The 27303-nt window shown below is 43.3% G+C and overlaps 1 protein-coding gene and 1 pseudogene across 5 annotated transcripts; one reads left to right on the top strand and one right to left on the bottom strand.

The window, feature by feature from the left end:
* On the top strand, window positions 1-27122 carry SFT2D2 (SFT2 domain containing 2). Of its 5 annotated transcripts, none has more exons than XR_010157358.1 (9): window positions 1-212; window positions 5627-5713; window positions 5947-6032; window positions 9212-9293; window positions 10700-10735; window positions 10823-10881; window positions 13238-13267; window positions 16602-17172; window positions 24602-27122. XR_010157358.1 is itself a non-coding variant. In XM_003308598.7 (8 exons), the coding sequence occupies exons 1-8, from the start codon at window positions 150-152 to the stop codon at window positions 16639-16641; spliced, it is 483 nt and encodes a 160-aa protein (XP_003308646.2). In that variant the 5' UTR covers window positions 1-149; the 3' UTR covers window positions 16642-27122. The 5 variants fall into 5 exon arrangements, 2 of the variants coding, with proteins under 2 accessions (XP_003308646.2, XP_009435626.2); XR_008536324.2 differs by lacking the exon at window positions 24602-27122 and adding an exon at window positions 18022-19528; XR_010157364.1 differs by lacking the exon at window positions 10700-10735.
* On the bottom strand, window positions 19947-21140 carry LOC748374 (ankyrin repeat domain-containing protein 36B-like; annotated as a pseudogene).
* Window positions 27123-27303: the final 181 nt, after the last annotated feature.

Below are 27303 nucleotides of genomic sequence, written 5' to 3'. Positions count from 1 at the left end.
AGCCCCCAGGTGGGCAGGTGCCTGGGCGGGGCGCGCCGCGGTTGGCGCCCGGGCGGCGGGGCGGCTGCCTAGCACCCGGAAGAGCCGTCAACTTAGCGAGCGCAACAGGCTGCCGCTGAGGAGCTGGAGCTGGTGGGGACTGGGTCGCAATGGACAAGCTGAAGAAGGTGCTGAGCGGGCAGGACACGGAGGACCGGAGCGGCCTGTCCGAGGTGAGTGAGCCCGGGGCCGTCGGCCCCCTCTCGCCGCGCTCCCGCCCTGCGTCCCCTGCCCGGGCCTGGGAAGCCTGCGGGGACTCCCTGGAGTTGCTGGACGGTAGCTCTGCCCCTTCTCCTCCTCTTCTTCTGCAGGGCTCCGCGAAGAGGTCTGGCACTACACGGGGCAGTGGCCGCGGCGTCCTTTTCTGCCCCGCGCCCCTTCAGCCCATCCTCCCTGACAAGGGGGCGGCGCAGGAGGAAATCCCCGGACTGAGCTGCGAGTGGGAGGGCGGGCGACTGGGCTGTCGGCCCCGGCCCCACCGGCCGGGGAATGCGCTTTAGGGCCGGGTAGGGCTGGGGGCCCCGAGGTCCTGGCGGAAGGAGCCTTTGCTGGGTGGGTCGGGGCCCCAGACCCGGACTGGGGTGTTGGGGTGGCGGTCCCTACCTCGCGACGGGGCTGGTGGCCGCGCCCCGAGCTCTGCCTTGGTTTTCTGTCCGGTTTAGGTTGTAGGGTGTGACACTCCCACCCGCCCCTGTACACATTGCCTTGTGATTGGGGGTGAGAAACTGCCCCCATCCCATGAGGGCAGGGACCACATCCTGTGTCTCTGTCGACACTGCCCACAACTAGACTCTAGACACCCAGCGCCTCAGGAGACTGCCTGCGTGTTGGTGTGTTTTATTAGAAAAGCTTTTTTTTCTTTTTTTCTGAGACAGAGTCTCACTCTGTCGCCCAGGCTGGAGTGCAGTGGCGCGATCTTGGCTCACTGCAGCCTCTGCCTCCTGGGTTCAAGCGATTCTCCCACCTCAGCCTCCCAAGTAGCTGGGATTACAGACACCCGCCATCAAACCCGGATAATTTTTGTATTTTTACTAGAGACGAGGTTTCACCATCTTGGCCAGGCTGGTCTCGAACTCCTGACCTCAAGTGATCCGCCCACCTCTGCCTTCCAAAGTGCTGGGATTACAGGCATGAGCCACCGCGCCCGGCCTATTAGAAAAGTTTTCATCGTGCTGAAACCTGGCCACTAATGTCCTATGTTGTAGAACCACACAGAATGCTGCATTTCTATTTAGGGTGCTTTTAGCTTTTGTTTTCCTTTTTGGATGACAAAATAACGTTTCTCTTCGCTTTTTGGTGTATTCTTTAGCCTCCGTTCCCCATCTGTGAAATGAGGATGTTAAGATGATATGGCCAACTGGAAACTAATCAGTGTTTCTTCTGGTTTCTCAGCAAGTTCTTCTTTCTCAGCAAGCTGCTTTCACCCACGTTTGTGGTTGCTGATTTTATTCGGTTTTGTTTTGTGTGATACTGGGACTTAGCATGACATCTCCGAATGTAAGATTGCTCTCTGAATCTTCACCTTGAGGGAGTAATTCTATGGGATCGAATGTTGGAGTCACTGAAATTTAACTTTTTGATATTTCAAAACAAGTTGGTGGGTTCTTTTTAATTTGTTGCCTTTATTAATTGGTCAAGGCTCAGAGTAATTTCACGGGTTCTTTTTTCTTGATTTCTAGCCTCTATTATGAATCTCAAGTGGAACCTCAGACCGGGCCTAAGAAAGGTCTGACTCATAGGTAGCTGACCCTCGTTATTTAAAGCTTTATTTCCATAGACTGTCAACAAGCCTTTATGAACAATTGGTGCTTAAGAGGCAGACACTTTCTCTCCCTGCAGACTCCTGAGGGGTGGAGTGTTGACAGTGGGATGATGCAGATATTATTGTCTCGAAAATCATCACGAAGCAGTGGGCTGACCCTCAACAGTGGACGACTAGTAAAGTTTGCAAACATAAATGCTGAGCTTGTTTTTAACCTAAAATGGTGAACGTCTGTGTTGGATACTGTGAGAAGGGCTTTAATGTGTTATGCTGAGGCATCTGTTGGATCTAATTTAAAAAGAATAGGTGCTTCGTTCTTGTTTTAAAATACTTTGGTCAGTTGGTCAGTTTCCTCTTTCTGAGTGAGATTTCTGTTTATAACATCATTGTATGGCACTTCCAGAGTCTTGAATTCCTAGGAAATGTTTTGTTGCCGACTAACTTCATCTTCCAGGCTGTTTCAGCTTAGTGTTTACTGATTAGGTTAGAGCCTCCTTTAAAATATTGGTACTGATTTGATTGTCTCATATTTTTCATGGTTTGGGGGCTGGTAGAACTGGAGGATTCTGTGGGGAAATTGCTATTTTGTGTGGTAAGTTGAATTAGGCGCTCTTAAAATCTCTTTAAGAGGTCACTAGAAGAGAGTGCTTTTGAAAACCTTTATTCCTTTAATGCAAACCATAAAGGTGTGACTAGTTCTATTTCTCCTACCTCTCCTAGGTAGTTATAAAATTTGCATGGCAGTATCTAATTATAGCCTCACGATGAATTTTGTGATTGATACCTCATCTTCATAAATACACCTTAAGTCTTTAGTTTCAATGGAGTTCTTTCTGAAAGTATAGGTTTTATGTTTTTTATAAAGGATTCTGGGGACAAGAAAGGTATGAATAGTATCTAATTTTAAAGTGTGGAAATGAAGCAGTATTTCTTTCTTACCTTCTTCTGGTTACCAATCCTGTTTTTCTGAACAATTCTTAGTATTATTCTTGGCAAGAGCTCCACTTCTCTCCACATCACAGAGTGAAAGGGACCTTTGTGAATAACTGCCAGTCAGACTGCCTGTGAGCGCATTGCCTACAAATTCCATCCAGGTACCATTTTAGCTACTCTAATTTCCAAAAACAATATGCTAGCACAGCTTCCAGCAGTCATGAATTTACAGACATTTTATGACTTTGTTTTCATAATTTGGCAAAAAGAAGTGTTTTGCTTTCACTGAGTCCAGTTATGAGAAGTGGAACAACAGCTTCCTCCTTCCCTGACCAAGTGTGAATGTAAAAGAGCTTGCAACCACATGTAATGGAAAAATACAGTGGTGAAGTATGCCCCCCACCTCTTCCATTTTGGCAAACAGAGTAACATTTGGATGGATTCAGCTTGAGAGACTTGGATATGGAGTGTCACTTTCCTTTCTGAAGGTAGAAACCAGAAACACATTCTTGGCTGAACTGCTTCCTATTGTGGTTATTTTGATTTGTGTGAGGGCTGGAATCTCACTGAGACAGAGCGGAGTCTCGCTCTGTCGCCCAGGCTGGAGTGCAGTGGCTTGATCTCGGCTCACTGCAGGCTCCGCCTCCCGGGTTCAGGCCATTCTCTGGAATCTCACTGTTCTGTTGAGGTTATTTAGCAATCTAGATGTCAAAGCCAATTCAAATTTCATTCTTAACCTTATGGTTTATCCTCTTCAAATAGAAAGGTTGAATCTTTTAAAATTATCCGTGTTGATGCCATGTGGTGCTCAGGGAACCATCCAGTCCAATCTTACTACCACTTTTCTTGCTGCTGACAAGCCAGTCCAATCCTACTACCATGCTTCTTCCTGTGAACAAGCCAGGCCAATCCTACTACCGCTCTTCTTCCTACAGACAAGCCATGCCAATCCCACTACCACTCTTCTTTCTGTGAACAAGCCAGGCCAATCCTACTACCACTCTTCTTCCTACGAACAAGCCAGGCCAATCCTACTACCGCTCTTTTCTTCCCACCTGCAGCTAGTTCTTTTCTCACCTTGGCAAGGTAAGTTCTTTGGTTTTTGCATGACTAGGAAGAGTGGTAGCTTCTCATTTTATTCTGTCCTTGGCGACAGCTTAAATGCTTTAGTCCGAAGTAGCCTGACTAGATTGTCTGGGGCCTTGTAAAGCCTGCTACCAGAGCATCATCACATGGCTCATTTTGGAGTCCAAGGGGGTTTGGGAAACCAGACTCCTCCAGGAGAGGTTTACCTCAGCGTAAAACCAGGTGGCTCATCTGTCAGATCTTAACACTGGGCCCCTGCTGTCTGTTATCATCCCTAATTTGTGCCTTCTGTGCAGGGTCATGAGCCCACTTCCATATATATGAATGTATAACCTGACCTAAATACCTTTCTCCTGAGTGGAGAGTAAGGTAGTCTTTGGCAATACGTGCCACACCTGAGGGGAGCCTCTCATCCTTCTTTTCAAGCTTCTGGTTTGACGGGAACTCTGGAGACAGGGTTGAAAACAGATCCCTGAGCTGGGGGTAGTCAAGGCTGACGGAGTTGCCAGTCTAATGACTCTTGACTTTCTGCCACTACCTACCTTCTTCCATCAGCTGGGTGGAAATATAGTAGGAAACTTTGACCACATTGCTAGATGGAGACTATACTGGCCATACAAGGTGAGCCCTGTGTGAATATACATGGCCTAGCTGCCCTGTGTGGTGTTGGTCTCTTACGGCAGCTGTCTTTGTCCAGCTTGGAACAACTGTTCCCACTTGCATCAGGTGGACAGACTGGTAGGGTCACCAGTGCAAAAACTTTGATGTCATTTTTTTCCGAGACAGAGTTACACTCTTGTTGCCCAGGCTGGAGTACAATGTATGATCTCGGCTCACTGCAACCTCCACCTCCCAGGTTCAAGCAATTCTCCTGCCTCAGCCTTCCAAGTAGCAGGGATTACAGGCAGGCACCACCACACCTGGCTAATTTTTTGTATTTTTAGTAGAGACAAGGTTTCGCCATGTTGGTCAGGCTGGTCTCGAACTCCTGACCTCAGGTGATGCGCCCACCTTGGCCTCCCGAGGTGCTGGGATTACAGGCATGAGCCACTGTGCCTGGCTGTTGTCATTTTTGACATGGGAAAAGAACCACTGGGAGCTACTCACAGGCTCTCCTGTTTCAGTAGTGTTTTTGGAACTCCTGGCTTCCCCTGAACTTTGCTCCAGGGAGGGATTAATCATGATGGCAAAGACTCAGGATGAATAGGACAGTAATTAATTAACCAGGATCTGTCTCCCACTTGGATGAGTTGGCTGATGCCAGCATCCTGTGAGTACAATATCTGAACCAAGAGTGAATAATGTGGGTGAGAGTTGATGTAGGAGACGATGACCAGTGGAGCAGCTGCTTGAGTGCCGTCCCCTCATCTTTTCCTTATTTCCTGGGACCCTGCCTGGTGGAGGATCCCAGGTGGACTTGTGAGTCCCTGGTGGACGCATGCCTTTCCAGGTGTGGTCTTCATCCTGCCTGGGTTGTAGGAAGGCTCTGGGCTACTCTAGGATTGGCTGTCTTGCCTTCCTGTTCGTGAAATGGGTTGTGCTTGAGGCAAGGAGTTTCTACCTCTGAAGATGTTGAGCTGGAGGCACAGCTGTCAGCTGCTAGAGAGGAGATTCATGTCTGCATAATAACTTTACAGCTCTGATAAAGTCTGGATTTGATGACTTACATCGCCTGAGTGTGTAGGATTCTGAGCTCCTTGCCTTCCCTAATACAACTTAACTTAACACTTCTAGATTTAGTTATGTGCTTGCTTTGTTTTTAGTAAATGTGTGTGTATATGTATTTTTTTTTTTTTTCAATTTTAGGTTGTTGAGGCATCTTCATTAAGCTGGGGTACCAGGATAAAAGGCTTCATTGCGTGTTTTGCTATAGGAATTCTCTGCTCACTGCTGGTAAGATTTCCCTTCCTCCTCTGTCTTTTCCTTCTACCTGTCTTTGCTATATATTCCCCCTTTTGTCCACCTCCTTTCCCCTTTTGCCCTTCACTAAAATGCATGGATGAGAGGAGAGGGGAATAAGGGAGGTGGGGAGGGAAACGGACTCCTCAGGGCTTCCTCTGGGAGCTCTGCTTGTGTGGCCGGGTGGGAGGGTTGCTCATGTGCAAACACTGTACTTTAAATTCCAGGGTACTGTTCTGCTGTGGGTGCCCAGGAAGGGACTACACCTCTTCGCAGTGTTTTATACCTTTGGTAATATCGCATCAATTGGGAGGTAACTGTTTTTTAAAAATCCAATTTTAGCCAATCATTAGATGGGAAAAAGGATGTTGGTTGCCCTTGAGGGAGGTGAAAGAGGAGGCTCCAGTAGTTGTAAGGGATTTGGAGAGAAATAGTTAGAATATCTCACATTCATATCTTATTATTTGAAAACATTTTATATCTTAGTTTGAAACACCTGGGAGAAAGCAGCAAATGTTTTGCCATTGTGATTTTACATGTACAGAAACTGCGACACAAAGCAGTTCAGTGATTTCTCCAGGGTTTACAACCCAGTCCTCCTGCTTGCTGTATTCTTACTGCTGTCAGAGATTGAGTTGATGGTTTTCAAAGGGCTCATCACTCCAGTGGCCATAAGGGAAACTGGTTTTTATTTAGTGTCAGACCTTCCCAGACCTGAGTAGCAGCTCATGTGGGCAGGGCATCTGAGCGCTTCCTGGAGGTGGGCAGCCCATTCTGCATGTTGTGGATGCACACATTTTCCAGGTCAAGCTCATTCACACTGATGCTTCAGTCACACTGGTGCCAACAACTCCACCCTCTCCAACTGGGAGCACTGGCCTGGCCTCTACCTGAATGACCTGCAGGAACCTGAACTCAGTCATCTTGTTTCCCCCTTTTCCCTTCCCTTGTGTCTCTGTAAATGGCTTCAGAGTCCTGGGGGTCCAAGTCTCCCCTCCATGATTCCTCACCAGGGCTTGATGTAACCCTGTCTTACTGGCTCCTTTCTCTTTGTCCCCATGGCTGTTTGTGCTTCACTGACTGACTTGCATGCTCAATGGGTAAGCATTGATCACACTCTGTGCTGGGCTCAGAGGATACAAAGACAAGTCCAGTTTGGTCCCTGCCAGGCAGACAGACATATAACTCATGATATAACAAGATATGGAAAGAGATTCTCAAGGGGGGGCAGCCGACACGACCTGAGTCAGGGAGGGCTTCCTAGAGAAGGTGATATCTGAGCTGGCCTTAGCTTTGGCCTGTTATCACCCTTACCTGAGCAAGATGCATCTGCTTGGTCTCTCTGTCTCCTCCATTGCCCCTCTCAAGGCCATTTTCCACTGAGCTGTAGAGCCATTCATTTATAGCCCTGCTTAGCCCCCTCAAGTGGCCCCCTGTTTTGTCTGTACAAATGAAGTCCAAATTCCTCAGCACGCATACAGTCAAGCCTCTTTGAGATCTGGCTTCACCGTTGTCCCATTCCCTATCCAGTGTGCTTCCCAGCCAGGCTGAACTTCTTGCATTTCCCAAAATGCCATTGTGCCCTTGTTTGGTTGTTTTCTGTGCCTGGAATGCTGCCTTGTCTGTACCTCCCCTGGTTTGGTAGATACTTGCTCATTTGTTAAGACCTGGCTCAAAAGCTACCTCTTCTATGAAGCTTTTCCTGATTACCTCCTCCTCTCCAGAATTGATGACCTCTTCCATTGGACTCTCAGTATCACATCTATATTTATGTGCCAGTGCAGGTAGCATTTTATTACACTGACTTGTTAGATCTGTAAGCCACTTGATAAGGGCTGCACGTCTATCTTGTCCCCAGTTGTACCCAAACTTAGCTCTGTGTCTGGCTGGAAATGGGGGATGTTAATTAAGTGATTGATTGCATGATTCTGGCTACCTGTGTAAAGCTTAATTTATTAGTGCTTATGACAGTAAAATGCTGACCCTTAGAGATGTCTCTTGTTGCCTCTAAAGCTTTCTCCAGTACTAACTTTGGTTGGGTTGTGTTTTGGGCAGACAGTGTAAGTTACATTGTATAGTCTAGACTGAGCATAAATATATGGGTGTGTTGCTTAGTCCAGAAGAGCTCTTTAGCAAATCCCTATGGGCTGGATTCTTCATAGACTGTGTAGGGAAATAATAAAGGGAGCAAATTGTTATTTTCAGGGTATTTGGGAGTTTGTGTCTTTGCCTGTAGTCTGTTATGGTTTTGTGTATATGCTATGTTTAATTTTTAGGACCAGCCTTGACTTGCTTCTTATTCGGTGTAGGTTAAAGAAGTGTTCTCTTAGTTGGGACACTTGAGAGTGAAGCCTTGCAACTTAATGGCACTTCAAAGAGAGGAAGACTTATTGGCCGGGTGTGGTGGCTCATGCCAAGTTGATGTGTTAGACATGACAGTCTGCTTCATTTGTGATTACTCTTGCTAGCCATCTCTCAAGTTCATTCATACAGAAAGCATGCTGGGGGCCAGGCGCAGTGGCTCACGCCTATAATTCCAGCACTTTGGGAGGCCGAGTTGGGCAGATCACGAGGTCAAGAGATCGAGACTATCCTGGCCAACATGGTGAAACTCTGTCTCTACTAAAAATACAAAAATTAGCTGGGTGTGGTGGCGTGTGCCTGTAGTCCCAGCTACTTGGGAGGCTGAGGCAGGAGAATCACTTGAACCCAGGAGGTGGAGGTTGCAGTGAGCCGAGATTGCATCACTGCACTCCAGCCTGGCGACAGAGCGAGACTCCATGTCAAAAAAAAAAAAAAAACAAAAAAACCCCAGCATGCTGGGGCTGTCTTTTTAGAGCTTTGGAATCCAATAGCTATAGAGTCAAATGGTAGCTGTGTGATTTTCTCGTCTCTAAAATAAGTGTAATACATAACTCACAAAGTTGTTGAGGAGAAGAAATGAGGTAATATATGTAATATCTGGCATTTAGCAAACATTCAACAAATAACCCATGATGATATCATCATCATTAGAATTATTCCCTGAAGATTATGAAAGAAAATGAAATGCTCTACTTTTTAACATAAGCTACCTAAGCCTGTAAGGTATGGTTTTTCTTTAAACTTCCTGAGCCTTGTTTGTTTCCATGAGTAGGTATTGTCAGGGAGGCAAGGTAACACCTCTCAAGGAGAAGGCTTATCCAACCTAGTGGTATGATACGATTCTACAGTAACACCCACATGCATTTACAGCCTGGGTCTATCATTCCCTAGTTGGGTGGCCTTGGATAAAGTAACTCTGTGGGCTTTGGTGTGGTAATTGTTCCTACTTTATAGGTTGGTTGTTGATGGATTAAATGAGAATAATGCACAGAAGGCCCTTCAGCACAGTCAGAATGAGAGCTTTTCAAATGTTAGCTACTATTGCCACAGGAAATCTTGGGGAGGCGACTCAGTGTGCCTAGTGCAGTTCTGTTCTGAACGGCTTGTGTGCGTGTGTTTGCCTTTTAGTACCATCTTCCTCATGGGACCAGTGAAACAGCTGAAGCGAATGTTTGAGCCTACTCGTTTGATTGCAACTATCATGGTGCTGGTAAGGTCTGCTTTTTAGCTGGACTTCTCAAATGGGAGTTTTTATTTCTATTGTATAGGATTTTTTTCTTTTTAAATCTAAAGACCTCTTCTCTTTTTCCATTCAGCTTGACTTATTACCCTATTCCTATAACCATGTGGCAGAAGGGAACACTCTAAGTAATACTACGATCCCCTCCTCCCCTACTTTGTGTTTCAGTGGGTGTCAAGGTGCTACCAGTTCTGAAAAGCACCTCTAGAGGGCATTGCTTGTCAGATGAGCCACAGTGGTGTGGTGGTAGTAAGGGAGCTCAGACACCTTCCTGGTGACTGTGGAAGCCACACACAGGCAGGGCTTAGAGGGAATAGCTCAGAAACACAGGACTCATTTTCTAGGGTGGGTGTCCTGTCTTATAGAATGGCCTCTTTATTCCTCATTATCTGACTTGGGGACTTACTACTGTTTTTCATCAGTCTCCCCAAAGTGGGAGTGGCCTCCTTATGGCCTGTCATCCTTGTACCCTGCTCTGACAACAATGTCTTTAGCTTTGTTGTATCTTCCTGTTCCATTGACCCTAAATGCCTCTCATTTTTGGCCTATTTTCTTCCCTGTGGTTGTCAAAATCATTCCAGACCTACATTCTCTGGACTTTTATAGCTATTGCAACATTTGGAACTTGAAGAACATACTTTTATTTTTAGTTTCATTTATATAATCTCATTTGTTCAAATAGGTGAGTTATCAAAAGCTGTGACCACATTTGCTATTTATTTTGTGTCCTTTTAGAGTATTGGGCACAATGCTGGACACAGAGAATATTTAGGACATATTTGAGTAGTTATTGTTATAGAAGGATGGCGAGGAAAGGCATGGCTGACTGCTCTAGCACCAGTTGTCCTTGGCCAGCCTCAGATGCCCACGGCCTGGACAAGTCTCTTGCAGAAAGAGCTTTCTAAGAATGGCCTTAGGGAAAGTGTTAGGTGATAGGTACACAAGTAACTGGCATACTGACTGTGAGATTGGTATCTCAGGTTAACCTTTGTCCTCACATGTGCTTTCTGCTGCAGAGACTAGCATTTGGTAGGAGTTAAAATAGAAAGATTTGTGTTAAGCTTACTTTAGTGCATTTGAATGAAAAGATGGATGGACGGATGAATGGGTGGTCCTGAAATGTGATTTGTTTGCTGGGCAGAGGTTCTGGGAAAACTTGAAAGTAAAAGAACATCTTATCTATGTGAATCTTTATTGGCTAGTTTGATTTCATGGAGATTTTTAACTGTTCTGCCAAATATGGGTGCTCAGGTGGGTTAACTGCTTTGAGATGAAGGATGCATAAGTTTTGTGCATTTGTGAAGAATAACAAGTTTTGAGTTTTTTTTTTCCTGCCATGTTATTGTCATTAATTAATGTTTCCTTTCTCCCTTTAGTTGTGTTTTGCACTTACCCTGTGTTCTGCCTTTTGGGTAAATGTATATTTTAATTTTTCTTAACCATTTTGGCTTTTGCCCCTTGTCTCACACTCTCCTATAACCATATTATTATTTTTCCAGTGGCATAACAAGGGACTTGCACTTATCTTCTGCATTTTGCAGTCTTTGTCATTGACGTGGTAAGTAACCTTTTAAACAATCCCCTCCCACATAGCCCACTGAATAATGTAGCCAAAGGAGATAAAACTCACATATTGTGGGTGGGAGAATTAAGAAAACACAGAAGCTGTTTAATTTAAGGATTCGTAATGATGAAAGTGAAGTCAGGCTCCAGAGCAAATGCCTATCAACCCAGCCCACTGCCAATAGATGGCATTAGTGGTCTTGAGTGGTCACAGGAGGCTCCTTGTTTGCCTGCTGTGGCATTTTTGCTGAACTAATGGTTGATTTTTGAGATGTTACAAATATTATTAAGCCACTCATGTCCGGTAAGTGCAAGGACAACAAAAGTATTATAAGGGATGTTAAAAAGGCTTGTGAGTCCAATAGAGGTTAACAAAAAAGGAAAGTGGTAAGAAAAATAATGAATGTTACATTTGTGATAGAATGAATCATTTAACAGAAGGACAAAGAGTGAACTGTCAGCAGGAGATGAGGAACAGTCACTGACGAAATGGAAAAATGTGTGTCTGTGGGCTGTAGGATCAGCATATGTGCTCAGAGGCTTGTTGGCTTTTGGTAATTCAGCTGAAGAGTAGGAAATTGTAACTCCAGAGCCAAGTATAGTAAAAGGGCCGCTGGAGACATTTTAGGAAACCATGAATGGGGCTGTAGGTTCATGGTCCTTTCAAGCCTATACGACCTCAGAGTGAGAGGGGTGGTGGCATAGTTGGAATCTGTAGGTTCCAAGACACTTCTGTAGTTCTTTCAAAGTTTATCAAGGGATGGTATCTGCCAGAACAGTTTCAGTATAGATGTGACTCACCTATTTTTGAAAAAAATGTTTGCTACAGTGTAAAGAAAGGAGGATTGTGGACATTTTAAAGTTCTGAAGAATTGGTTAACTCCTATTTGGTAGAAATGAATCTTGAGACTGTAAGCTTAACTCCCATCCCTCCCTTTAGCAATTTTGGACTTTTGAATAAATATAGTTACAAATTGCCTTTTGGAATTTACTGTGTTGACAAGTAATTGAGCTTCTGTACATGTTAAGTATAAGATATGGAGAAGGATGCTGGTGTTTGTGTTTATGTGTGTGTGTGTATGTTTTTTTTTTTTAAATGACATGCACATTTGAGTGGTAGACTGTTTATATTTTGATTTTTCTTCTAGGGCAGAAATTGGTACCCATATACACACACCTTGCTTTGCTTATAGACTGATTTTGAATCCAGTTTCAGAGGTTCAGCATTCATATGGGTCCAGCTGAATGGTGATATTCCCTTCAACACTCATGTGTTCCGACTGTGCTTGCTTTTCTAAGGGCTAACTTACAGTCTGCCTGACACACAGTGCCTGGTTCTTTAGCATTATGGAGCCTGTTCCTTGTATATGGTTTCCTTCTAAGTGACAGGGCTGAGCTAACTGGAATTTACCAAGATACCTTTGGACGTACTACATTTTCACTCATAGAGTAGTTGGTAGCATTTTTTTCTTCTTCTTCTTTATTCTCTTTTCTCTTCTTTTAAAATTAATAGGAGCAGAGCAGAAAATTTATCCCAATTAGGTAGAAGTTAAATTCTGTTTAGAATTTATAAAATGTTAGGAGTTCAACTGTGCCAGGTGTGGGTGGCTCACACTGTAATGCCAAGACTTTGGGAGGCTGAGGTGGGAGGATTGCTTGAAGCCAGGAGTTTGAGACTAGCCTGGACAGTGTAGCAAGACCGGGTCTCTGCAAACAAACAAACAAACAAACAAAAAAAAACATTAAAAAATTAGCCGGGCATGGTGGCACATACTTGTAGTCCCAGCAATTCTGGAGGCTGAGGCAGGGGGATTGCTTGAGCTTCCTAGACTTGAGCCTAGAAATTCAAGGCTGCAGTGAGCTATGATTGAGCCACTGTATTCCAGCAGCCTAGGTGACGAGCACGACCCTGTCTCAAAAAAAAAAAAATAAATAAATAAATAAAGGAGGGGGGTGCGGTTCAACTGTTCTGGGTTTTATTTGATATTTTTTCAGAATAGAGTTTCTGTGCCATCTGGGTATTTGAAATCTGACTGTTTAAGGTGATTGCTGCTAGCTCAAGGTTATAGCAGTACTGCATTGAGGCTGAGGTCATACGGGTTATCTCCACATGAACCTTTTGCCCTTCTTCTGTGGCTGCCTATCTGTACATGGCCATAGTGTGTGTGTTTGGGTACACATGCATGCACATGCGTGGGCCTTTGTGTGCACATGCTCATCCCCTAGGCTGAGTATGGGAGAGGGTCTGGATAAATCACTGCAGGTATTCTTACAGCTCAGAAGCCCATTCTGCTGGATAATCTGCTACTCCCTTCATCTCATTTGACCCTTTGTTTTGTTTTTCATTATAGGTACAGCCTTTCCTTCATACCATTTGCAAGGTAAGACTGTGTATTTGGAAATAATGATTTCTGTCATTTTAATTCAGAGTCTGCTTTCAGAGAGTATAGCCTATTTTATTTATCTTTACTGAAGTCTTTTGAGTCAAGTAGACAAATACTATACATCTCATTTATAGATAAGTAAGTTAAAGGTCACCCCACCACCCACTCTAATTATACAACTAATGATGGATATTTACCCAGGTACACTGATTTACAATGCTGTGAACATTCTACTCTTATATATGGTGCATATATGCACATTATTACTCTTTTAACCCGTAGCTTTGAGTAGGGGTTTTTTTTTTTTATAAAGGTGAATGTCATTTCATATCACTGAGTAAGATATGGAGGGATCTCAATTCGTGCTGCTTGCAGTATCCCACTGCTGGGAAGGTTTCACAAGAGTTTATAAAGGGAGAGTAAGCAGTACCAGGGCTTCCTAATTAGCAGTGTGACCTCGAGCAGCTCTCTTGACCCCTCTGGCCTCAAAGCATCGATAAGTAGGCTGAGTTGGTCTAGATCATCTCCAAGAGGCCTCTTTTAGCTCTGAAATTCTAATACTCCATACCTCTTTAAGCACTTTCAGTGACGGACCTCTCAAAATTAGCCGTATGATCTTTGCCTCTGACTTTGTTCTAATGCAACTATTTAACTTCTGTTCTTTTTTTTTTTTTATCATTACCTGTTAATTAAAAACAAGCTTTTTAAAAAAACTGTACTGGGCCAGGTGCAGTGGCTCACGCCTGTAATCCCAGCACTTTGGGAGGCCGAGGCGGGCGGATCACGCTGTCAGGAGATCGAGACCATCCTGGCTAACACAGTGAAACCCCGTCTCTACTGAAAATACAAAAAATTAGCTGGGCGTGGTGGCGGCGCCTGTAGTCGAAGCTACTCGGGAGGCTGAGGCAGGAGAATGGCGTGAACCCAGGAGGCGGAGCTTGCAGTGAGCCGAGATCGCGCCACTGCACTCCAGCCTGGGCGACAGAGCGAGACTCTGTCTCAAAAAAAAAAAAAAAAGTACTGAGGAAATGAAAAATTATGCATGACTTGGGAAGGAGGAAGAGCAATCTTATGTCTTAACAAATTCCAAGACTGTTGCTGACAGTGATTTGAAAGTATTGAGGAGTGATTGATTGGATGCGAAGTTAAGCCTTTCAAGTGAAAGGCAGCTGAGTGGCTTTGTTGATAGATTCTAGGAGGGTAACAGTTATGAAATACTCCATGCAGACCTGGCTGGTTTTGGGGCCTGGTGGCTTGTCTGAGAAGAATATGGGCAGGGATGTCCTGGGAAGCTAGATTTTTATGTGAAGTAAGCCAGAGTTCATCATTACTGAGGATCCAATGAGATATTGATCAACCTGCCAACATATGAATATTTTTTGGTCCCTGAACCAGCTACATAGTTTTCAGGGCCCAGTGCAAAATAAAAATGTGAGCTTCTTGTTCAAAAATCATAGGCCGGGCACGGTAGCTCAGCCTATAATCCCAGCACTTTGGGAGGCTGAGGTGTGCGGATCACGAGGTCAGGAGTTCGAGACCAGCTTGACCAACATGGTGAAATCCTGTCTTTACTAAAAATACCAAAATTAACCGAGCGTGGTGGCATGCACCTGTAATCCCAGCTACTCAGGAGGCTGAGGCAGTAGAATCGCTTGAACCTGGGAGGCGGAGGTTGCAGTGAGCCGAGATCACACCATTGCCCTCCAGCCTGGGCAACAGAGGGAGACTCTGTCTCAAAAAAAAAAAAAAAAGATTAAGAATTTCAAGATGGCAACATCAAATCAAGGCATTAAACCCAATGTGGACCCTTCTGAGTATGGGGCCAATGCAGTTGCACAGGTCTCATTCGTGAAATTTGCTTGGAGTCATTCGTCGGAGCTTCAGTCTTGATCTGGATTGGCATGTATAAAATTTATGTACAAGTGATTGATAGAATGATGGAATTTTATTTGAGATAGTGAGTTTCATGTGCTGAGGAGATGAATTACTCCTCTAGTAGGGAGGGAATCACAGAGCTAGATCCCACCCTTCTATTCTTTTTTTTTTTTTTTTTTTTGAGATGGAGTCTCACTCTATGGCCCAGGCTGGAGTGCAGTGGCCCGATCTCAGCTCACCTCAGTCTCCAACCTCCTGGCTTCAAGCTGTTCTCCTGCCTCAGCCTCCATGTGCACGCCACCATGCCAGGCTCATTTTTTGTATTTTTAGTAGAGATGGGGTTTCACCATGTTGGCCAGGCTGGTCTCGAACTCCTGACCTCAAGTGATTGGCCCACCTCGGCCTCCCAAAGTGCTGGGTTTACAGGTCCGAACCACCATGCCCGGCCCCACCCTTCTATTTGTAAGTTCCCCTGGAATAGCTTTTCCTACAGTGTTCCACAGAAATAGTGTTTCTGTGGAAGAAAAGAGTTCTATGATCAAGTAAGTTTGAGAAACAGGTTAAGCAAAATTAGGTAGGTTCCTCTTTGCCTGGCTTGCTAGATCCTTCCATATGCTATGTGTATTGTGAGCTGCCATGAGGGGGACTTATGTGGCCATAAAACCCTTCTTGTGCAGAGACTCTTCTGAGACTACAGTGCAGAGTGTATCTCAAGAAATGCTGCCCTGGAACCATCTTGATATTAAAATGCAGTGCCTACTCATGGAAATGCATCCATTCACCTCTCCCTCCCTTATGTGACTCCCAATGTCCTTAGTGCAGCACAGTTGAGAAGGTGGAACAGAGCTGGGGTATGAGAAGCCTAGTGCCACATTGCACAGTGTGGTGTGGTGGTGGAAATGGAAGTGCTTGCTTGGGTAGAATAGTAATTTCTTGAAGACCAACTCTTCCTTGCACCCTCTACACTGAATTCCAAGCAGTAAATACCTGTGATAAGGCTAATATAGCATATTAATAAGTGCTCAGGACCCATAGTGAGCTCCCTTCTGCTGCCTGCTTAGAATGAAGAAAGGTCCCAGTTAATATTTGATTTAATGCTGTCAGTGCATTCTGTGATTTTGACCGATATTAAAGTGCAGCAATCCTGACTGATTTCTTAGTTTCTGACAGTCTATATTATCTTTTTCTCTGATTATGATGGCTAATCCCATAATCAGACTGTCGGGTAAGTGGGGACATCCCCTCTTACAGATGAGGAATTTGAAACTCAAACAGGACAAGGAACTTTCCCAGAATAGTACTACTAATAAATGTTGAAGCTGCAGTTTGATGCTGTGAAGGTCTGATCTTTCAGTCTAGGTGCTTTCTACTCTGCAGCTTCCACTCTGGGTGCCCTCTAAAGGAGTGCCTTTGGGGTGATGACGTTCCACTCATCTTTGTGTCTTTTCTTTCCTAGGGATGCTGTGAAGAAGTGTTTTGCCGTGTGTCTTGCATAATTCATGGCCAGTTTTATGAAGCTTTGGAAGGCACTATGGACAGAAGCTGGTGGACAGTTTTGTAACTGTCTTCGAAACCTCTGTCTTACAGACATGTGCCTTTTATCTTGCAGCAATGTGTTGCTTGTGATTCGAACATTTGAGGGTTACTTTTGGAAGCAACAATACATTCTCGAACCTGAATGTCAGTAGCACAGGATGAGAAGTGGGTTCTGTATCTTGTGGAGTGGAATCTTCCTCATGTACCTGTTTCCTCTCTGGATGTTGTCCCACTGAATTCCCATGAATACAAACCTATTCAGCAACAGCACATAAGCCTTGGGTGCAAGTGATTCCCAGGTGGCAAAAGGCAGCCCCATCAGAGATCACAGGGGAGCAACAGTAAGGGACAGAGTTTTGGGGCCCACTTGTCCCTCAGCATGGAAGCCATCACCGTTGTCCTGCATAGAGTGAGTCTACTTCTACTCTGGCATCTGAGAACAAGTGACTCTGCTTTAGACAAGCCCCTGGAGAGCCTGGCCATGGAGTGAGGTAGAAAAGAAGCACTTTTTGGTGGTATATGCTGTTTCTGAATTTGAATCTAAGCATTCTTGGTGTTCTGATTCTGCGCCTGACTGTGGAATGTATTTTCTGACATTAGGTGCAGACTCTTTTTCTCTTGGGTTTTATTTCCCATCCCTCCCTCCCTCTCCCTGCATATCTTTCTTTATGACCTCCTGGCACTAGATGGGGAAAGAACAGAGCAGCAGCAGAAAATGCTGCTGTTTTTTTTTTTGGACAAGAGCCCATAGGAGTTGAAAAATCCTGCTGCTCTCAGCTATATTTTTTTCTCCATTATTTATAAATGTTTGCTTTTAAACTGATTTTATTTTCCATTCTCCCCTGGAGTTGGGCCAGGGGAGAGTGGGGTGGGAAGACAGATCCCTGCTGTGCGGCCAGCAGGAAGTAGGCACGCCTGCCCAGTGACCTTTAAATAGTCCCAGTGTTTGCACTTAGCCTGTGCTGGGGACACTGGGGATAAACTGCAGGTGGTCTCATGTCAGCCTGATGCCTAACCTACAAAGTGGTTTTGTGTCCATGATCTTACCTGGTTCTTATGGAGAGCCTTGTGAGGAAGCAGGGATTGTTATACCACTGTGCAGTCAAGGGAATCAAGGCCCACACTGGTTTTTGGATCCACCCAAAGCCACAGCTTCAGCCTCCTTCATGACCCCAGAGTTTCCTGGCCTGTTTCTGGTTGTGCCTCCTGTAACTGCCTGTGACTGTTTCCCTCGTTTTCATCAGCCAAGCCATCTCCTCCCTGGCGCTCCCTGCCCATCTCTTTTGGAAGCTTCTTCCTGGATCTGCAGGATGTTCACTGTCCCTTGTGTTCCCTTTCAGCTTCTCCTTGTTGCCTGACTACGATTAGTGCCGTGTCTTGTCAGCCAGCATTCCTGGCCCTCCAGGACCTCCAGAGTCATCCTACAAATGACATTTATCTGGATTGCCTTTCTGTTCTTTGCACAGGGCCAACTGGTCCACTAGGGCTCCTCCTCTGTCACTGCTAAACCAAAGGAAGTGGCCTGCTGGTTGTCCCCTTTCTTGTGGCTAATTGCTGAACCTTTCTTTGTCCTACTGTGGCTAAGAACTCTGACTGTTTTTTTTTTCTTTTTGAGATGGAGTCTCACTCTGTTGCCCAGGCTGGAGTGCAGTGGCGTGATCTCTGCTCACTGCAACCTCCACCTCCCGGGTTCAAGCAATTCTCCTGCCTCAGCCTTCCAAGTAGCTGGGATTACAGGTGCCCGCCACCACGCCCGTGCTAATTTTTGTGTTTTTAGTGGAGACAGGGTTTCACCATGTTGGCCAAGCTGGTCTGGAACTCCTGACCTCAGGTGATCCGCCCACCTTGACCTCCCAAAGTGCTGGGATTACAGGTGTGAGCCACTGTGCCCTGCTGATCTTTTCTTCTGAGGCTGGGGAGGTGTGAACAAGCCTGACGGGGCCAGAGATAGGAGCTAGTCTTCCCAGGTTCTTTCTAGGCTATTGATGGCATCCAGTCATCTGCTCAGGTCACTAACCTGTCCTCAGCCAGGAAAGGAAATTTTATGCTACCCCTCTGGCTTTTGTGGGATTCTTTCACATCCCAGGTGCCTCTTGGAGACAGATCTCAGAAGGGCTGTGGTGTCAGAAGGGACATGGAGGAGGTCAGGAGTGCTCATGGTTCCTTTTCTTTAGAACTGATACGAGGCTTGGCTAGTCACTGTGAGCTCCAGCAGCTCCAGCAGCCTGGAATAAGACACCTAGAAGGCTCACCCCTCCATGTCCATGTCCTTTTTTTTTTTAGATTGAACAACCATGCTTTATTTAAAAAGTAATCTCAGCAAACTAGGGATACAAGAGAATTTCCTCAACCTGTCGAAGGGCATCTTTAAAATATCTACTGCTAACATCCTATGTAATGATGAAAGGCTGAATGTTTTCCCCTAAGATTGAGAATAAGACAGAGATGTCAACTCTTACCACTTCTATTCAACGTTGTACTGAAAATTCTAGCCACTGCAATCATGTTTTAATTGGGAGTAGGGGGAAAGAGGGAGGGAAGGAGAAAAATAAAAGGCCTTTAGATTGAAAAGAAATGAGTAAAACTGTCTATTCACAGATATTATCATCTATGTAGAAAACCAAATCAAATCCATTACTAAGTTACTGAAACCAGCAAGTGAGTTTCGCAACACAGCAGGATATATAATTGATATACAAAAATCAATTGTGTTTCTCCATGTTAGAAGTAAAGAATTAGGAATTGAAAATTTAAAAATAATACCATTTACAATAGCATTAAAATATTAAATTCTTGGGAATAAACCCGACAAACTGTGTGGATTATCTGTACACTGATAACTAAAAAGCATTGCTAAGAAAAATTAAGACCTAAGTAAATATCTTGTTGATAGGTTGAGAGACTCAACATTGTTGATGTTAATTCTTTCCCATATTAATCTATAGATATAATGTAGTCCCCATCCAAAGCCAAGCAGGCTTTTTTTTTTTTTTTTTGTAGAAATTAAAAACTGGTTTTAAGATTCACATGGCATGCAGATGATCTAGAAGATCCACAGTAACTCTCCTGCTGTGCAGCTGGTTCCTAACAGGTCATGGACCTGTCCGTGGCCTGTAGGTTGGGAACCTCTGCTACAGAGGATCCAGATTTAAATTCAGAAGAAGCTTCATCTATTTCTGTAGTTTCATTTTCTTGCGATAACTGCTGCATCAAACTTGAACTTCGCAGGATTTTCTGAAGCTGCTCAATTTGGCCATCTTGCTTTTTAATTGTATTTCTTAACACTGGAATTTTCTATTTCAAGCTTTTGTACGTGGCCTTGCGTCTCCTTAGTACATTTTATAGTCACTGTAAGTTGATTCCATTTTTCTTGAAATTGAATTCTCATCTGACCTAATTTCTTCCTTGAATCCTACATCTCACTTTCTCAATGGACGCAGTGACACAATGAAGCATCCAGCAAAGCTTTTGTTGTTGATTGTTTAGGACGTCACCCCGTTTTTGTTGAAGTTGTCTCACAACTACTTCTCTTTCTGCTTTCTCTCTTTCATATTGACATTGTTTTTCTTTCAAATGATTAACTTTATTGATCATCCTCTTGTTCTTCTAGCAAAAGACGGTGCTTTATGCACTCAGCTTGAAGATTTTGTGCTGTAGCATCACATTTGGCTTGAATATCAATTACTGTTTTTTCTTGATTGTCAGCTTTGTTGTGAACATCATCCAGTTGCTGTTGAAGCAACATATTTTGTCTTTGTAGTTGACATAATCTTACTTGCTTTTCTGTGCATTTTTCTACTTTATCTTGGCCATTTGTGTACATTTTTTCAATGTCCTTCATTTGACACTGTTTGGTTTAGCTCTCTTTGTATGTGTTCAAAAACCAAAGCGTTTACTTTCAGAGCCTCTCTTGTGTTATGGAGCTCAGTTTTGAGGCACCTGGACTTACTCTCAGCTTTAGAAAGTTGCTGAGAAAGAATCAGAACATGAGAATTCAAATTTTCCTGTAAATGACGCAATTTATCTACTGTGCCCTGGAAATCAAGCTCTTGGTCTCTTTCTGTTGAGTGACTTTGATCATGATCATGTAGAGCAACATTCAGTCTACGATGGTATGATTCCATTTCGTCAGTCTTTGCCTGCTTTGTTTTTCCTTCTCCAGTTTAGAACGGAGCATTGTGTTCTCATCTGTCAGAGCAGTAAGCTGTCCACTATAATGGGCTATCGTTTTTGTTGATGTTTCCCCATTCTGTTTTAGAGCCTTTTGAAGGTCTTCATGCTTTCTTTTTATAATTTCAATGTCTTTTAAGTATTTCTTTTCCAGGATTTGATTTTTTATTGTGTCTATTTTCAGCGTGAGCCTGGCAATTTCATCTTGCATCAAATGGTTTTTATGCAACAGGTCTTCTTCTTTTTCATGACTATCAGAAATCTCAAACTGCAGAGTTCTTGTTCCCATTCAAGTTTTTGATATTCTGTGATATTTCTTTTTTTTCAGATAGTCTCTTTTGTAGTACACTAGTCTTTTTCATTTTTTAATTTTTACTGTAAGTCACTCACAGTGATTATCTTTAAGTTCCACTGGTCTTTTACATAAATAAACTGCATTTTTAATTTTCTTTTTTTATATGAGATTCTGGAAATACTTCTTTTTTTAAATTATACTTTAAGTTCTGGGGTACATGTGCAGAACATGCGGGTTTGTTACATAGGTATACATGTAATGTTATCCCTCCCCTAGCCCCCACCCCCGGACAGGCCCCGGTATGTGATGTTCCCCTCCCTTTTCCATGTGTTCTCATTGTTCAACTCCCACTTATGAGTGAGAACATGTGGTGTTTGGTTTTCTGTTCTTGTGTTAGTTTGCTGAGAATGATGGTTTCCAGCTTCATCCATGTCCCTACAAAGGACATGAACTCATCCTTTTTTATGGCTGCATACTATTCCATGGGTGTATATATGCCACATTTTCTTTATCCAGTCTATAATTGATGGACATTTGGGTTGGTTCCAAGTCTTTGCTGTTGTGAACAATGCTGCAGTAAGCATACATGTGCATGTGTCTTTATAGTAGAATGATTTATAACCCTTTGGGTATATACCCAGTAATGAGATTGCTGGGTTAAATGGTATTTCTAGTTCTAGATCGTTGAGGAATCGCCACACTGTCTTTCACAATGGTTGAACTAATTTACACTCCCACCAACAGTGTAAAAGCATTCCTATTTCTCCCTGTCCTTTCCAGCATCTGTGGCCACCATGCCACTTTTTAATGATTGCCATTCTAACTGGCATGAGATGGTATCTGATGGTGGTTTTGATTTGCATTTCCCTAATGACCAGTGATGATGAGCATTTTTTCATATGTTTGTTGGCTGCATAAATATCTTCTTTTGAGAAGTGTCTATCCTTCGCCCACTTTTCGATGGGGTTGTTTTGCTCTTATAAATTTGTTTAAGTTCTATGTAGATTCTGGATATTAGCCCTTTGTCAGATGGATAGAGTGCAAAAATTTTCTCCCATTCTGTAGGTTGCCTGTTCACTCTGATGATAGTTTCTTTTGCTGTGCAGAAGCTCTTTGGTTTAATTAGATCTCATTTTGTCTATTTTGGCTTTTGTTGCCATTGCTTTTGGTGTTTTAGTCGTGAAGTCTTTGCCTATGCCTATGTCCTGAATGGTATTGCCTAGGTTTTCTTCTAGGGTTTTTATGGTTTTGGGTCTTACGTTTAAGACTTCCTCTTTTCCTAATCGAATACCCTTTATTTCTTTCTCTTGGCTGATTGCCCTGGCCAGAACTTCCAGTACTATGTTGAGTAGGAATGGTGAGAGAGGGCATCCTTGTCTTGTGCTGGTTTTCCAAGGGAATGCCTCTAGTTTTTGCCCATTCAGTATGATATTGGCTGTGGGTTTGTCATAAATAGCTCTTCTTATTTTGAGATGCGTTCCATCAATACCTGGTTTATTGAGAGTTTTTAGCATGAAGGGCTGTTGAATTTTGTTGAATGCCTTTTCTGCATCTATTGAGTTAGGGAGGATTCCCTCTTTTTCTATTGTTTGGAATAGTTTCAGAAGGAATGGTACCAGCTCCCTTTTGTACCTCTGGTAGAATTCGGCTGTGAATCCATCTGGTCCTGGACTTTTTATGGTTGGTAGGCTATTAATTACTACCTCAATTTCAGAACTTGTTATTGGTCTATTCAGGAACTCGACTTCTTCCTGGTTTAGTCTTGGGAGGGTGTATATGTCCAGGAATTTATCCATTTCTTCTAGATTTTCTACTTTATTTGCGTAGAGGTGTTTATAGTATTCTCTAATGGTAGTTTGTATTTCTGTGGTATCGGTGGTGATATCCCCTGTATCATTTTTTATTGCATTTATTTGATTCTTCTCTCTTTTCTTCTTCATTAGTCTGGCTAGCAGTCTATCTATTTTGTTGATCTTTTCAAAAAACCAGCTCCTGGATTCGTTGTTTTTTTCGTGGTCTCTATCTCCTTCAGTCCTGCTCTAATTTTAGTTATTTTTTGTCTTCTGCTAGCTTTTGAATTTGTTTGCTCTTGCTTCTCTAGGTCTTTTAATTGTGATGTTAGGGTGTTGATTTTAGATCTTTCCTGCTTTCTCTTGTGGGCATTTAGTGCTATAAATTTCCCTCTACACACTGCTTTAATTTTGAAATGGAGTTTCGCTCAGTTTCCCAGGCTAGAGTGCGGTGGCATGATCTCAGCTCACTGCAACCTCTGCCTTCTGGGTTCAAGTGATTCTTGTGCCTCAGCCTCCCAAGTAGCTGGGACTACAGGCATGTGCCACCACACCTGGCTAATTTTTGTATTTTTAGTAGAAACAGGGTTTCACCATGTTGGCCAGGCTGGTCTCGAACTCCTGACCTCAAGTGATCCTCCTGCCTCGGCCTCCCAAAGTGCTGGGATTACAGGCGTGAGCCACCATGCCCAGCCCCATGTCCTTTTTAATGCCTGGATTGACTTTGTGGGACATGAGGCCAAGGTACCTTTTAAGATGTCACCTGTATAGCATACTAGTAGTGAATGTACGCTTTGAAGTCAGATGCATCTGGCTGTGAGCTGTGACTAGTCATATACTAGTTGTGTCATTTTGAACAGGTTACCTAACCTCTGGCTCCTCAGTTTGTTCATCTGTTTAAAAATTGTGGGAATAACAGTTCCTGCTGGGTCATTGCAAGATGTCAGTGAGACGTGTCAAGTGCTTAGAATAGGGCTTGGCATAAGTAGAGTCTCAGTAGGGTAGGTGTTATTTAATCCCAGAAATAACTGACAACTTTGGAAGATGAGAGTGAATGTCTCCGAGCATTAATTTATCTAACAAATACTTATCTAGTACTATGTGCCCGGCGCTGTAGACACTGCCATGTTTTATCTCATTCAATATTCACAGTGACTGCCCAGTGAATGGTATTGCCTCCATCCTCTGAGAAGGTAAAGAGCCTATCCCAGACCCCACGAGTGGAGGCGTCAGGGAGGGGTTCTTGGCAGGAGATGGGTCTTGTAGAAAGGCTTCTGCTTTGCTTTCACTCACGGCCTGTGGCCAGTTTGCTCAGACAGCTCCCATCAGGACACCATTGGCAGCTTTTGCATGACCCTGCCTCCCAGGGTCTTCCTGCGTTTTTCCTTAAGTTGCCTTATTCTTTGGTTGTTTCCCTACTTGTTTTTGTTAGACTGTGGGAGGAAGAAATCCATTTCAAATCTGCTGAAACCTGTTACCAAGCAACAGCAGTGATTAAAAGCAACCTGATGAGTGAGTAAAGAATTAGGGTTTCAGACCTGTAGTTAATGATGGTCTCTGTCTCCCTGCTGCCCTGCATTCCCTTCTCTTCCGTTCACTGCTGGGTGAAGGAGGGCTTGCTGCATTTTGGAAGTTAAGGGAACCAATAAGGTGACTCTTTTGCAGATTGGAATATGGTGCTCAGCCAGCCATGTGGAAGCACTGTCCTGGCGTGATCTGCCCTGGGCTGTTGGCTCTCTGAGTGCTGTCTTGGGAGGAGCACTGCCCTTCAGAACAGAAGAGATGGCTTCCAGTCCCCTCTCCCCCTTCTCCCAGTCTCTCTGAGGCTGCTTGTTGGGTATTGGGCGTGCTGTGTACTAACTCACTCCCGTCTCTTGTCTCATTATCTGAAATGCATCCCCTTTTGCAGAAAGGGCTCAAATGGAGCCTTCAGTTCTGCTCCTCTGCATAGCCGTAGCTCAGATCCTAGCTCAAGATGTCTTGTTTGGGAAGGGCAAAACATGGTCCCCAGTGTAGCATTTTCACTGGGTTGATTATCTCAGTGGTGGATCATCTATCACCCTTGTGTGGTGACTTTGTGAATTATCTGCCTGAGTGCCACTTCCCTTCCACCCTAATCACTGCAGGCTCAGGGAGCAAGAAATAAAATCATGAAATGCATTCCAAATAAAATTACCTTTTGGCTGGGTGCAGTGGCTCACACCTGTAATCTGAGCACTTTGGGAGGCTGAGGTGGGTGGATCGCTTGAGGCCAGGAGTTCAAGACCAGCCTGGCCAACATGGCAAAACCCCATCTCTACAAAAAATACAACAGCAAAAAAATCAGCCAGGCTAGCTGGTGTGCGCCTATAATCCCAGCTACTTGGGAGGGAGGCTGAGGCACAAGAATTACTTGAACCCAGGAGGTGGAAGTTCAGTGAGCCGAGATCGCACCCCTGCACTCCAGCCTGAGCAACAGAGTGAGACTCTGTCTCAAAAATAAATTAAAAAAAAAATCACTTTTTGATACTTCTGTTAAAATAGATAATAAGGAACCATATCTTAAAGTGTGGAGGATCTGGCTTGGCTTCTGTTTTTGATAGCTCTATGAAAGTGACAGATTTGCATCATGAGACTTAGTGGAACGAATTGGGAAATTGAAGGGCAGCCCAGTGGCTATGGATTCTATTTTCTATGGGACTGTCTACGCCAGGCTTTATTTTCTCTTTGCTCAGATAACTTCTGACTAGAGTCGACGGTAGGATTATAAATGGTTTAAAATACGTATTCTCAAACCTCATTTTCAGCATATAAATTTTTAAGAATCAGTGTTTAAAGGTATGTGAAACCATTTGCTAGATTTTTGTCCTAGTTTTTTTTTTAATTTAAAAATCTTATGTTTTTTTTAGTAAGCTTAAGATTTCCAGTAGTTTATTTGCAGACAGCATTTTTAAAAAGTGAATAGATGTTTAACTGAAGTTAAATACAAATTTATGTCTGTGTAACTCTTGGTAAGATATAACAAAACCTAGACATCTAAATTTTTTGGAAATTTTTATTTTAAAAGTTTGTTGGGAGGTAAAATTGTGTGACTTTACCTTCTGGTTAATAGTTTTATAGTTAAGAAGAAAGTCCAGCGAAGTTTACTTGATCTCAGTTGCACTCAAGAATAGGGGATTTAGTTCCACTTTGGTTATTTTCACTTCTACCCTAAATTCATAGTCCCTGATACTTAAGCTTTACCCTTGGCTTACCAGTTTTCATTGCAGCGAGTAAATGGGGAGTAGCAGAGCCTTTGTTAATGTAAATTGACAAAAAGTATGTCCTTTTCTAGCAGGAGCAGATAAACTGATAATGGTCTTAGAAATGTAGAAAATGATTTTTTGTAGACAGGATGATCTGTCTAGATTGTAGCAAATGATGGTACATATTCACAACAAAGTTGTGCCACTACATTTAATAAACAGCCACAAACAACAAAAGGACAACTGGTCCCCGATATAAATGGACTAGCTACCTGGACATAATATCCTTGTGAGGCATCCTTAAAGGACAAATTGCAGCTGGTATTTGGGTGAATGTTGTTGCTCTGTGCCTGTTGAATGTCCATGCTACAAGAAGTTATGAGCCTTGTTCTAAGTACAGATGAACCTTGTATTTGTGTAATCTCCCAAGGGAGAGCTATGGTTTACATTCAATTTTTTGGTCTTTCTGCTATGAAACGTGTTTATTTTGCCTCTGTCAATGTGTTTGCAACCTTAAATAAGGAAAGGGAAAAAAAAAAATAGCCCTCTGAACTCTGATCTTTTGCCGCTTCTGTAAATTTTGATTGTGAAGTTGGGAGTGAGGACATTCAAAAGCCCATGGTGAATGCATATGCCTTTAGAATATTGTGCCTGTTTTAAAATGTTTGAGCTTTTAAAATACTTTGTTAAAACATGAATCCATTTTTTGTAATTGTATAAATACTCATAACTAATTTTGAATGCTACTGATTGTGTAACTGAATTTTTGTATCCAAAAATACATTCTTGAGTACTACTTTTCCTACCTTGAAAATCTATTTCATTTAATAAATATTGTTTTCTTTATGCTAACTTAACTTTAAAAGGAATGTTGCCAAGCTGTCTCTCCTCCCCCATCACAATTGTTAGTTTTTTTTTGCTTTCTTTCTTCAATAAATGATAGCATTATGATCTTTAATAAATCTAGTGTTGTCTCTTACTCATGTCTGTATTTCCAGGAGTCTTTAAGCCAAAGGAAGATTGTAGAACTGTAAGAAAAAACCGTATCTTTAATTTGAATTCTCAGTGTGTAGCACACATTATAGGCACTTAAAGGTGTTTTGGGGGACCTAACTTGACATGTAGTCCTCTCTTTTAAATGAC

Source organism: Pan troglodytes, chromosome 1 (assembly GCF_028858775.2).
Source record: "Pan troglodytes isolate AG18354 chromosome 1, NHGRI_mPanTro3-v2.0_pri, whole genome shotgun sequence".
Taxonomy (NCBI): domain Eukaryota; kingdom Metazoa; phylum Chordata; class Mammalia; order Primates; family Hominidae; genus Pan; species Pan troglodytes.
Note: the sequence above shows the minus strand (reverse complement) of the source record. Positions and strands in the feature narration are given on the sequence as shown.